This window comes from Helianthus annuus, chromosome 7 (genome assembly GCF_002127325.2).
Source record: "Helianthus annuus cultivar XRQ/B chromosome 7, HanXRQr2.0-SUNRISE, whole genome shotgun sequence".
NCBI lineage: Eukaryota > Viridiplantae > Streptophyta > Magnoliopsida > Asterales > Asteraceae > Helianthus > Helianthus annuus.
The window spans coordinates 134,248,162-134,260,562 of NC_035439.2; the positions used below are offsets into that span (position 1 = coordinate 134,248,162).

The 12,401-nt window shown below is 39.8% G+C and overlaps 2 protein-coding genes across 2 annotated transcripts in view; one reads left to right on the forward strand and one right to left on the reverse strand.

The window, feature by feature from the left end:
- The window catches only part of LOC110896141 (paired amphipathic helix protein Sin3-like 2), a 42,331-nt gene that overhangs the window by 1,797 nt on the left and 28,133 nt on the right, over positions 1-12,401 (reverse strand). The gene's annotated exons all lie outside the window — the stretch shown is intronic.
- LOC110896144 (uncharacterized protein At2g29880-like) lies at positions 7-2,008 on the forward strand. Its single transcript, XM_035975305.1, has 3 exons — positions 7-89; positions 802-1,119; positions 1,208-2,008. Exons 2-3 carry the CDS (start codon positions 802-804, stop codon positions 1,862-1,864), a joined length of 975 nt encoding a protein of 324 aa, XP_035831198.1. The 5' UTR covers positions 7-89; the 3' UTR covers positions 1,865-2,008.

The window sequence follows — 12,401 nt, forward strand, 5'->3', positions numbered from 1 at the left end:
TATTTCAGATTTTTCGCTCAATTGAGTTTGCATTGATTAGTTGTGCGTTTGATCGAAGCAGCTCTTCAAGTTTCTAAACAGTATACCAGGTATATAATTAGTTTTATTATGTATATATGCCCTAATTTTTATGATATTTGTTTACTAATTTGTTTACTAATTAATTTGTAACAGCCTTATAATTTTGAGGATATTTGTTTACTAATCAATTGAGTATCTGTTTGAAGTTAGGGAATGATGTTATGTTTCATGTTTCTTGCCTTTTGTTTGAAATGGAACTTACTTTTCTGTTGGAGATACTGTGATCTGTCTAGGAACTGTGTTCAATTGCCTTTTAACTTTAGTTTGCCTCTTGTTGACCATGTACTCCTAGGCATGTCTTTGTAACAACGTATGCTTTAAGGCCGATCCCCGCCCATCGGCCATGGAGCTGTAGTGTGCTATAAGTGCATTTATGAAATAGTTCTTTTTCAAGCTTTTGGCTTGTTCAAGGGTTTGCTGATTCATGTATAAGAAATTGGTATAAAAACCTAGTTAACTGTTTATTTGGATCATTTTCCTTATTTAAGCCCATGTTATGTTACCAATATCTCTTTATACTTTTTAAATCGATGATTAACTTAATAAGGTCATTAACTATATATACATGATATCAACTTCAACTTAGACAGGATGTTTGGGCTTTAATTAATTATTCAACGGGTATGTTTGGCTGCATTATTATGTTGTTAAAAATGCAGTTTTTGCGACATAATTCTGATTTTGCATTTGTGTACATATGTATGTATGCATGGTTGCTAGATGGATTCTAAAAAAGAGAAAGGGAGAAGAGAAATTTGGCCAAAAGAAATGGTTTTAGAATTATGTCAGTTCCTAAACAAATATATCACGAAACATGGTCGCACTTCCCCATTCAAATGGGTCACTCTTCAGCCAGAGTTTGAAAAAGTTATAAATCATAAATTCGCCAGTGACAAAGCTATGAAGAACAAGTATGATAGTATGAGAAAAGAGTACAACCTTTGGAAGTCACTTAAGAATGGAGAGACTGGTCTAGGTTGGAATGAAAGTACCAAGCAACTTAATTGTACTGATGAATGGTGGAAAAGAAAAATTCAGGTGACATAATATAACTCACTCAAAATTTAAATACCATATAATATTCTAGTCATAATGATAACTAAAGATTCACCATTATATTGTGTAGGAAAACCCGAAAGTTCTAGCAATTCAAAATAACCAACCATCTATACAACTACAAGAAGAGTGGGATCAGTTATTTGGAGATGTAGTTGCTAGTGGGGAGAATTGTGTGGCACCCTCTATGGATCCAACTACATTCAATGAGGTGCATGTTGAGAATCTTGAGGATGACTATGTTGAGAACCTTGAGGATGACAATGTTGAGGGAGGTGACAGTTTCTTTGGTGACTTTTTGAATGAAGTAAGTCAAAATGATGCATCAACATTAAGCCCAAGTGAGGTTGCAAAAAAATTTGAAAAGTCTACTAAAGTAAACACTAAGCCTAACCCAGTTAAGATGAAACGTAAAGGGAGAGAATCATCGGGAGCTTCAATACTTAAAGAACATTTAACTCAAAGTAATATGAATCAACAACGTGCTCTACAAATATTAGAATCAGATTCTTCCAAACTCAATCAAAGTACTAAGTTTAGTATTGAAGCTGCTATGGGTTTGCTTAGCCGGATGGTAGATGCAGGATTAGTGAGAGAAGATGAGGAGTTGTGGTTATTTGCAATGAATTTATTTGAAGATCCTGTGAAAAGAGAAATGTTTATAAATGTGCCACATGATCATGGGAGGTTAGCTTGGCTGCAACGAAAGCAAAGGCTCACCAACTAAAGTTTTATTTGAGGACATTTTACGAAGACATCATTGTTTCAATTTGTTTGAACTTTATTGCTTTTTGATTGCTTTATTGTTTTTTACCTTGATGTTTTAGTGACATGACTATATGTTAAGCTATTTATCCATTTATATTTTAGCTATTAAAGGGTTTATATGTTAAGCTGATATTGAATTTATTATTAGGGTTACAATGAATAATGAAACAAGCAAGAAGAAGCACAAACTGCATTGTTATAATTTTTTGTTGGATTCAACCTATACATGTGATCTAGTTGCCGCATACTATTATAAGCATATGTACAAGGAACCATGCATGACATCACCTCAAACGGGACAGGCTTGGATGATGGAAGTTTTAAATGGTAATCCTATACGATGTGTAAATGCATTTAGAATGCATCCAAACGTGTTTAAGAAATTACGTAGAGAGCTTGAATCAAACTATGGATTGCAGTCGAGTGATAGAATGTCAACTTGGGAGAAGGTTGGGATATTTTTGTACACATTGGCATTGGGTTTATCTAACAGGGATGTTGGGGAGCGTTTTCAACGTTCTGGGGAGACTATTAGTAGAGCCTTTCACGAAGTTCTAGAGGCAATAGTTGGTAGAAGTAAAGGTTTTCAAGGTCTAGCACGTGACAATATAAAACCAAAAGATCCAACTTTTCAATTCGTACCACCTCAAATCTTGAATGACAAAAGATACATACCATATTTCAAGGTATAAAATTGATCAGTGTCATTCCTACTTGTGTACTTTGTTACTTGACTAATGTTCAAATTATATATAGGATTGTATTGGATGTATTGACGGTACACACATAGGGGCCTGCATCCCAGAGAGTCAGCAACTACCTTATATTGGTAGAAAAGGGGTACCAACTTTCAACGTAATGGCAACATGTGATTTCGATATGTGTTTCACGTTCGTATCGATCGGATGGGAGGGATCAGCACATGACACGCGTGTTTTCATTAACGCGACCCAAAATAGTAAATTCAACTTCCCACAACCACCTGAAGGTAATATTTCGAATTATTTACACATATGTTTGAAATTGTTTCATGTTACTTTTAATAAATTCTAACGCCTTTTGTTTTTCAACTCCTTTATTAGGTAGATATTATTTGGTTGATAAAGGATATCCAGATAGAAAAGGATACCTTCTGTTGGTGCACTTGTGTCTGTACTTTATCTGTATTCGGTCTGTATGTAAACGATGTCCTGATTAGTGTTGTAAGTTGACCAAGTCAACCATCCTCCGGTTTGACTTGGACAACATTTTGATTAATGTTGAAAAATGTTCTGTCGAAGGATAAGAGGTCGAAGGATGATGTGGATCCTTCGACCTCATCGAAAGATATGGTTCGAATGATAGACCTCGAAAGGTGATCTTTCGAGGTCCATGCTAGTCATTCGAATACTTTGTCTTCGATAGATGATCCTTCGGACCATCTATCGGATCCTTCGGAATCCTTCGGACCAGACATCTTGGGCTGGGTATAAATACCCATGCAATGTGTTGAGTTTATAGAGATACACAGACAGAAAGATACCGAGAGATTGAGAGCTTTGAGAGCATTCTGTCCAGAACTCACACACACACTTTGAGAGTTTACATGTTAGATTTGTAAACATTGTGCTTGTAACCGAAACCTTCATTTGCATTAATACAAGTTGTGTTAATCGGTGAACCCTAGTGTGTTTGTGTTTATACTTGCTTAATCCCGGTTTGCTTGCTAGCTTGGATTCCGCACTCGCTAGTGGGTTAGTATAACAAGGTTTGAGGTTCGTCATCCTCCGACAAGGGACCTACAAGTGGTATCAGAGCCAAGGCTCTTTACCTTGTTTAAAACCGGGTTTGTTCAAGTTTTGGTGTGTTTGGACACTTGGTTTGGATTCCGTTTTTAGTGCTTTTCTTGGTTTTTCTTACATAAAAACGCGTTCTAAACCTTCGGGAGTGTTCAAGGTTGGGTTGGGTAACTTAAAAACTTGTTTTTGAGTGTTTTGGTAAATTCCGGCTATATCTCCGATCAAAAATTCCGGTGACCGGTTCTGGATAAGGTTTCCTTTTTGGGCAAATTATCTTTCAAAATCTTAGTTGGTGGGAAAGTTGTCAGCCTGCCATACTCTTTGCCGAAAGTTGACCTTACCTACCCATCACCTTTTCACCAACCTGTCACATCAGCGTTAGTGTGTCAGACTCTCTCGAAAGATATCTTTCGACTTCGAAAGATCATCTTTCGACCATCTTTCGATCAAGGAAGGCTCGAAAGATTATCATCCTTCGACCCATCCTTCGAAGTCTGAAACATATCCTTCGATAAAGGAATCTATTCGAAAGACAGTGTCCGAAAGATAGGGATTTAACTCGAAAGATAAGGATCTTTCAAAAGGGAATCCTTCGAGTTCTTGAATCTTTCGAAATTATTGTTCGAGATTCAACAGTAATCTTTCGAGTACTGTTGATCCTTCAAACAATAGCTGATCTTTCGATTGTGGTCAGTTTATTGTTAACAAGTTTCTGTGATTTCAGATCCTTCGACCAGGATCCTTCAACTGTGCGATCTTTCGGGATTCTTACGTAGCATTTATTTTGCTTTTCAATCATGAATCCGAATTGGTGGAATCCGGCCCCCGACAGTGGTAAATATACAAGTTCAGGTGTCACTCCCTCATGGTGGGGTACACCGGCGCCAGACAGTGGAAAATACACGTCTACAAGTCTATCGCCTTCATGGGCCGAGTCTCCGGTATCGACATCTTCTCAGGGAAATCAGTGGGCGTTAGTCTCGAATCAAACTCCTAGTATCCAAAGTATCTTACTGAGCGAAAGCGAAACAGGAAGCTTGAATCGACCTCCGAAGCTGATGCATTTAAATGAATATCCGGGTTGGGCTGACAGATTCCGTACATATGTTCTGGGCCAGAATACAGAGCTGTGGATACGTTTCACCACAGATTTTGATCAAGCTATCGAAGTCGCCGCTTCAACAACTGCTAGTTTTGCCGATCTTCCAGAGGATCAGAAGAAAATATATGATCTGGAGAAGAAAGCCTACGCCATTCTCACTCAGGCACTAAGCAAAGACATCTATCATCAATTTGTCAGCTTCAAGACTACAAAGAAGTTATGGGACGGTTTGAAAACCAGGGGAGTAGGAAATGAAGCAACACGTCAATTGCGTCATGATCTGCTCAAGAAAGAATTCGACTGTTTTACATGCTTAGATAAGGAGTCTTTGGGAGACATGACAAGTCGGTTTTATCATTTGCTTACTGAGCTGAATAATTTTGGTGTTACAACAACTCAAGCAGAAGTGGTGAAAAAGTTTGCTGATGCTTTGCCTCCCCAATGGAGTAGTTTCTTGGAAATCCTGAAGTATAACGGAGTGTTGAAAACTACAAATATCAACGACTTCGTGCAGCTTCTGGAAAACAAGGATCAGGAGGAAACATTAAAGGCGAAGAGAGTTCCATTGCCACAAAATCCTGAAATGTATTGTGGAACTTCCAATACTTCGTCTGCAAGAACAGGTCCATATGCTCCTTTGCAAACAGCGTTTGTCACAACCACTGATATGTATGGCAATCCGGTGCAAGTTCCTGTTAAGCCACCTCCCACCACAGACATGTATGGAAATCCAATAGAACCACCTCCTCCTCCTCCTGCTCAACAACAACGTGCATGTTATGGAGGAACATCATCTGCTGGTCAACAGTCAAAGTCAGGTACCGTACAGCTCGACACGTCAAGCTTCTCTAAAATCAGTGTAGAAGTAGCTAAGGAACACATGGAGCTGCTTAACACTGTAGTGAGCGCGTACTGTGGGTTAATAGAAGGTCAGATTGGCAACATTAATCTGACACAAGAAGATTACATGCAGATTGATAAAGAGGAGATGGACTTGATGGACATCAAGTGGGCCTTTGCGAGTGCTGTGAGAAGAGCAAAGGATTGGATGGAAAGTACTGGCAGAACCAGCTTGGAAAGTAAGCGAGACACCAAGTATGGGTTCGATAAACAAGCTGTTAAATGCTTCAACTGTGGTGAACGGGGTCATTTTAAGAGGGAATGCACAAAGCCAGCTCAACACGGGAATCAAAACCCCTTCAGAAACCAAGGCAACCAGCAGAACGGAAACAATGAGCGTACATTGGTGCCTGTCAACAACCAAACCAATCGGGCACTTGCAGTTCAGGTGGATGAAGGTTGTGACTGGTCAATCCAGTTGGGTGGTGATGCTCCCGATGGAACAGCATGTTTTGCTCAGGTTGTGAAGAAGTTAGTTCACACCAGTGGTGGAGAATCTTCTGCCAGTGGTGGTGAATCATCTGAAGATGAAGATTCGTCTGGATACAGTAGAAGTGTTGATGAAGAATCATCCAACTCTGGTGATGATCATGTGGGTGAGACATCTAATGTTTCGGATGATGTTGACTTTGATGAACTTTTGGAGGAAGCTGCAGCAGAAACTCAAAGAAGATCTATTCTGGTGGATCAAGCTGCTTATACTTCGTCTTCTCTCCATTCAGCCTTTATGGCTAATGTCGACGGTTCATCAAGTCAGGTATGTGTCGATGAACCCACTGCTGTTAATTGTGATGAATGTGCTAGATTGCATGCTAGGTGTGCTGTCTTAGAAGGAAACATGTCTGAGTTGCAAGCCAAACATGATGCTTTACAAGCTAGTTTGTTTGACTTGCAAGACAAACATGGTTCTTTGAGTGCTGAGTGGTGTGAATTGCAAAGCAAGCATGAGGCTTTGCAAGAGAAATATGATGTGACATTCATCCACAATCAGAAGTTGACTGTGGATCTCTCTAAATGCACAGAAGCCAACATGTTTTATGAAAATCATGAAAAAGAATTTAAGTCAGTAATTGAAACATTAAAGAAAGATAAAACTGAACTGACTAAAATGGTTTCAAGAAAACAAACTGATATTAATTTGTATATATCTCGCCTTGAGATTATGCAAAAAGAGATGGCTTGTGTGAAAACCGAAAGTGATGCGATCCAACTCAAGCTAGACAGTTATTTGAGCTCTAGCTATGTGTTAGATCACATCATTGATGTTCAGAAGGAAAAGAGAGATGTCACATGCATAGGCTACAAGAAGTGTCCACCACCAGTGAGACATAATTATGATGCCATGCCTGATGAAGAGGACAGGGTATTCTTTGAACCTTCTGTGCCTCTAGATGTTAAGGAGTTTGCTGCAGGACTCGGATACCAAAAGGAAGTATCCTCAGATTCAGATGTGTCAGCAGATACATTTGTAAGTGCTGAACAGAATCAAGATCCTCCAGTTGTGATTGAGGATGCTGATTCGTCTGATGATGAATCTGATGATACGGTCCCAGCAAAGTCTGATGCGGTAGCCAAAAATGAAAACATACCTCTTGAGAATCACATTCTATGTGATCCCCCTGTACAACCCGCTAAGACTGTTGCAACTGAGTCCTCATCTGCAGAAGAGCCGGAGAGTGTGAATTTGCTGTACACTCTAGTTGGTGATGATAAAATTTACTCAGATGAAGATTTTCCCATTAAGAATGTTAATCAATCCTTAATCTGCAAAGTCTTTGAAAATTCGACAAGTAAGTTTTTGGGAAAGACGGGACCACGAGTTACAGTTACACAGTGTCCTCCTATTCCAAAGGCTGAAATTCGAAAACAATTTGGCAACAAGAAATTACCAACAGTGCCAAAGCAGCAAAATCACACCAAGCCCAAAGGAAAATCACCGGCTCAAGTTCAAAAGAAGTCGAACCAAAAGAAGAAGAAAAATGTTAACTTTGTGAAATCGACGGGAACAGACAAAATTGAAAAGTTTGAAAATCAATCTAACTTAGATTTTGTCAAGAAAACTATTGTCGAGAAAAGAAATGAACCAAGCAGTTCAAAGCCTAGTACCTCGGGTTCACAAAGTTCAACATCATCGGCTAAGCGATCACATGATACTTCGGGGTTTGTAGAACGAAGATCATGTTTTGAATGTGGAACCATTGGACATATTATTCGTAATTGTCCATATCTTCATAAACAAAAAGGAAAGGTTGATGATCCCCGTGGCAAGACTGACCGTAAGCCATCTGTTTCAACAAAACAAGATCCCCGACTTGTAAAAGAAAGGGAAAAGAAACAGAAAAGGCAACAGGTCAAGAAGATTGAAAAAGCAATTAAAATCGATGTGGTTCAAAAACAATCTGTTGCTGTAAAACCAGACAATTCTACAACTTCAAACAATCAAGAAGTTAAAGTTTTAAAGAAAGACACTGGTAAAACAAAACAGACATGGAAACCTAAATCGGTTACTGAATCAGGGGGACCATCACAATTCACCAACCATCAAAGACAAGAAGTTATTGTCATTGATGAAAATGGAAGACCCAAGACCACAATGGCTTGGGTCCCCATCTCCAACTAATTCATTTGAGTTCATGTGCAGGGTGCTTCAGGAGGAACTATCAGTAGTCATTGGATTGTTGATAGTGGGGCATCCAGGCACATGACAGGCGACATGAAGCTTCTCTACGACGTTAAATCTATTAGAGGAGGTTATGTTGCTTTTGCTGGAGATAAAGGTGGATATATAACGGGTGAAGGAATGATCTCCAACGGGATTGTCAGCTTTGACAAGATCAACTTTGTGCAACAACTTGATCACAATCTTCTTAGTGTTTCTCAAATCTGTGACAAGCAATTCTCAGTACACTTTGATGCTAATGGATGTTATGTGCTGAAACCCGGCTTCAAAATTCCAAAAGAATGGATTCTCTTGTCGGCTCCAAGGATAAATGATCTGTACGTCCTTGACATGAGCCAAGCTATTACTACGTCTGCACAAGCAACTTGTTTCGTTTCCAAAGCCACAGAAAAAGACACTATCTCTTGGCACAGACGAATGGGTCACATTCACTTACGCAAAATGAATCATTTGGTATCAAATGAGTTGGTGAATGGTGTTCCTCTCAAAAATTTCCATCTTCAAGACGTCTGTGTTTCGTGCCAGAAAGGAAAGCAAACAAAGAAGAAGCACCCTACAAAGAAGATCAACACGGTGGCAGTTCCTCTTGAACGCTTGCACATGGATTTGTTCGGTCCTGTCAAGCACAAGAGTATTCGGGGTGATCAATACTGCCTCGTGGTTACTGATGATTATTCAAGATTTTCTTGGGTTGCGTTCATGGCACACAAGAGTGAAACCTTTGGTATTATCAAAAACTTGATCATTCAGATTGAGAATTTGTATAAGTTGAAGGTTAGGCGGATACGTAGCGACAATGGTACTGAATTTAAAAATCATTCCATGACGGAGTTCTGCACTTCAAAAGGTATTCTTCATGAGTTTAGTGCAGCTTATACTCCTCAACAGAATGGTGTCGCTGAACGTAAGAACCGCACATTGATCGAGACTGCTAGGACAATGTTGGTAGAGTCGCAGTTGCCCATTCCATTCTGGACTGAAGCTGTGGCCTCTGCATGTTACACATTGAACAGAGTCCTTACAGTCAAAAGGCACAACAAGACCTGCTTTGAGCTTCTTCAAAAACGGAAACCAGATTTGTCTTATCTCGAACCGTTTGGAGCTCCATGCACAATCATCGATCCTAATGGAAAGTTTGGGGCAAAAGCAATTGATGGATACTTTCTTGGGTATGCCACCCCTAACTTACGAGTCTGGAATCTAGAGACTAAAAGGATCGAGGAATGGTCTGAGGTCAGAGTACAACGGCACACCTTGCCAGTCAAAAATCCGGGTCAACCTTGGATGTTTGAGTATGATGACTTCTTCAATTCGATCAATGTTGAAGCCGTTGAAGAAAATGCTGCGGCTAGGATGTTTTTCGAGAGTGACAATGCAACAGTTTCACCGGTGGTTCGTCCAATTCTTGTTAATCAAGAACCATCTTCTTCGGTGAACAATAATACTCTCAACAATGAGGATTTTCATGATGCAAATGAATTGAACGAATCTTCAGAGGATGATGAATTTCTAGATGCAGATCAGGAAGCTCCTACAACAGCAGTTCATGGTACTTCAGAGGGTACTCCTCCAGTGGATGCACATAGAACAGCTGAGGCTACTGCATCATCCTCTTCGTCAATTCCGGGCCTTGAATTGGTTGTTGATCTTAACCTCAACAACCTGGGTATAAATGTTCCAGTTCCAGATAATCCAGAAACAAGGATTCATAATACCCATCCTCAACAAAACATCATTGGAAATGTGCAAAGTGGCGTTCAAACAAGAAACATGTTGCGAAACAACAACAATGCAGGCTTGTATGCAGCTATTCGAGAATACGGGCAACAAAACGACTGGTCCTTCGCGTGTTATGTCTCACAGGAAGAACCAAGAACGTGGAAAGAAGCCTTGAAAGATAACGCTTGGGTTGAAGCAATGCAGGAAGAGCTGCAACAATTCCAGAAGCTGGGTGTCTGGAAACTAGTAGAGAAACCTGCTGGATACAAGAAGATTGGTACCCGTTGGGTGTTCAAATGCAAAAAGGATGACCGCGGAGTTGTTATCCGAAACAAAGCACGTTTAGTCGTTCAAGGTTTTCGTCAGATTGAGGGGATCGACTACAACGAAGTGTATGCACCAGTGGCACGTCTCGAAGCAATTCGAATCTTTCTAGCCTATGCGTCTTTCAAAGGATTCAAGGTTTATCAGATGGACGTGAAAAGTGCATTCTTACATGGTGTGGTTGAAGAAGAGGTATATGTCGAACAGCCTCCAGGTTTTGAAGATCCTATCCATCCCGATCGGGTTTGGTTGCTCAACAAAGCTCTCTATGGTCTACATCAAGCACCGCGAGCTTGGTATGCAACCTTATCTCACTATCTGCTGGAGAACGGTTTTCGAAGAGGTCTTATCGACTGTACTCTCTTCATCAAAGAACAAGATGGAGATCTTCTTCTGGTACAGGTATATGTTGATGATATTATTTTTGGTTCTACTAATGATGTCTTGTGTAGGGAATTCGAGCGCATCATGCAGGATAAATTCGAGATGAGTGCTATGGGGGAAATGACCTTCTTCTTGGGCCTACAAGTACAACAAACAGAGTCTGGGATATTCATCCATCAGACTAAATATGTTGGTGACATCTTGAGCCGGTTCCAGATGTCTGATGCAACGCCCACTGGCACCCCATTGCCAACTAATCATGGAATTACTCCAGATTTGAAGGGAGAAGCTGTTAGTCCCTCAAACTATCGTGCAATGATCGGATCTCTTATGTACCTCACAACATCAAGGCCAGACATAATATACCTAACATGCCTGCTTGCCAGATATCAAGTTAATCCGAAGGCCTCACATCTTGCAGCTGTTAAAAGGATTTTTCGTTATTTGAAGGCGTACCCTGACACCGGTCTGTGGTACCCTAGGGATAATAACTTTGAATTGGTAGCATTCAGTGATTCTGATTTTGGCGGATGCAAAATCGACGGTAAATCCACAACGGCTGGATGCCAGTTTTTAGGAAATCGCCTAGTCACATGGCAGTGCAAGAAGCAGACGTGTGTCGCTACATCAACATGCGAAGCTGAATACATTGCTGCCTCAAGTTGTTGCTCCCAAGTTCTTTGGATCCAACAACAAATGCGGGACTACGGTTTTGAATTCCTAACTACTCCTATTTACGTTGATAATTCTGCTGCTTTAGATATCACTAGAAATCCTGTGCAGCATTCAAAGACCAAACACATCGAAATCAAATATCACTTCATACGTGATTGCTTTGAGAAAAGGCTAATCGATGTTGTTAAGGTCCACACCGATGACCAACGTGCCGACTTATTTACCAAAGCATTTGACAAATCAAGATTTGACTTTTTATTATTGGTAAATGGCATTAAGGTCAAGCAAGAGTAAAACCAACATCGGAAAATCATTTTTGTAAATATCTTTGTGTTTTAAATTTATCTTAGTTTGTTGATTTTAGGGGGAGTAAATCCAAAAATCTGAAAATCCAAAAACATCGAAAAATTTCAAAAACACAAAAACAATAGAAAAACAAAAATGAGTTTCCTGGCGAGCAAAAGAGAAAATGATAGTACATCAGTGGTCTATCCAAACCTATTTAAACCTTAAATGAAAAACGATAAGCAGCTCTATATAAGATGTATCGGTAGGCTCACAATCATTTTAAAGTGTGCAGGGTGATATAAATCTTAATCGACTGAAGACCAGGTGGGAACCACTCATTGGCATATGGTCTTAGTACCGAAATTTCGTTTGATAGATTGCCGAGGTTCTGAGATATTCGGTCTTTATGCTGCTTATCATCTGGGTATCATGGTTGTATCTTTTACCGAAAAATAACGGGGACGCAAGTCTAGATCTTCCATGATACTATACATACGTGTACATATTACATACTGCATTCGACCTCAATAAGTGATAAACAATCACATGTCCATATCAAATAAGTGATAATATATCACATTTATCCGGGTGTCAAGTTCGTCTCTCTGCTGTACGGAAGTACTGACCTGTTCACGGACTTGCACCT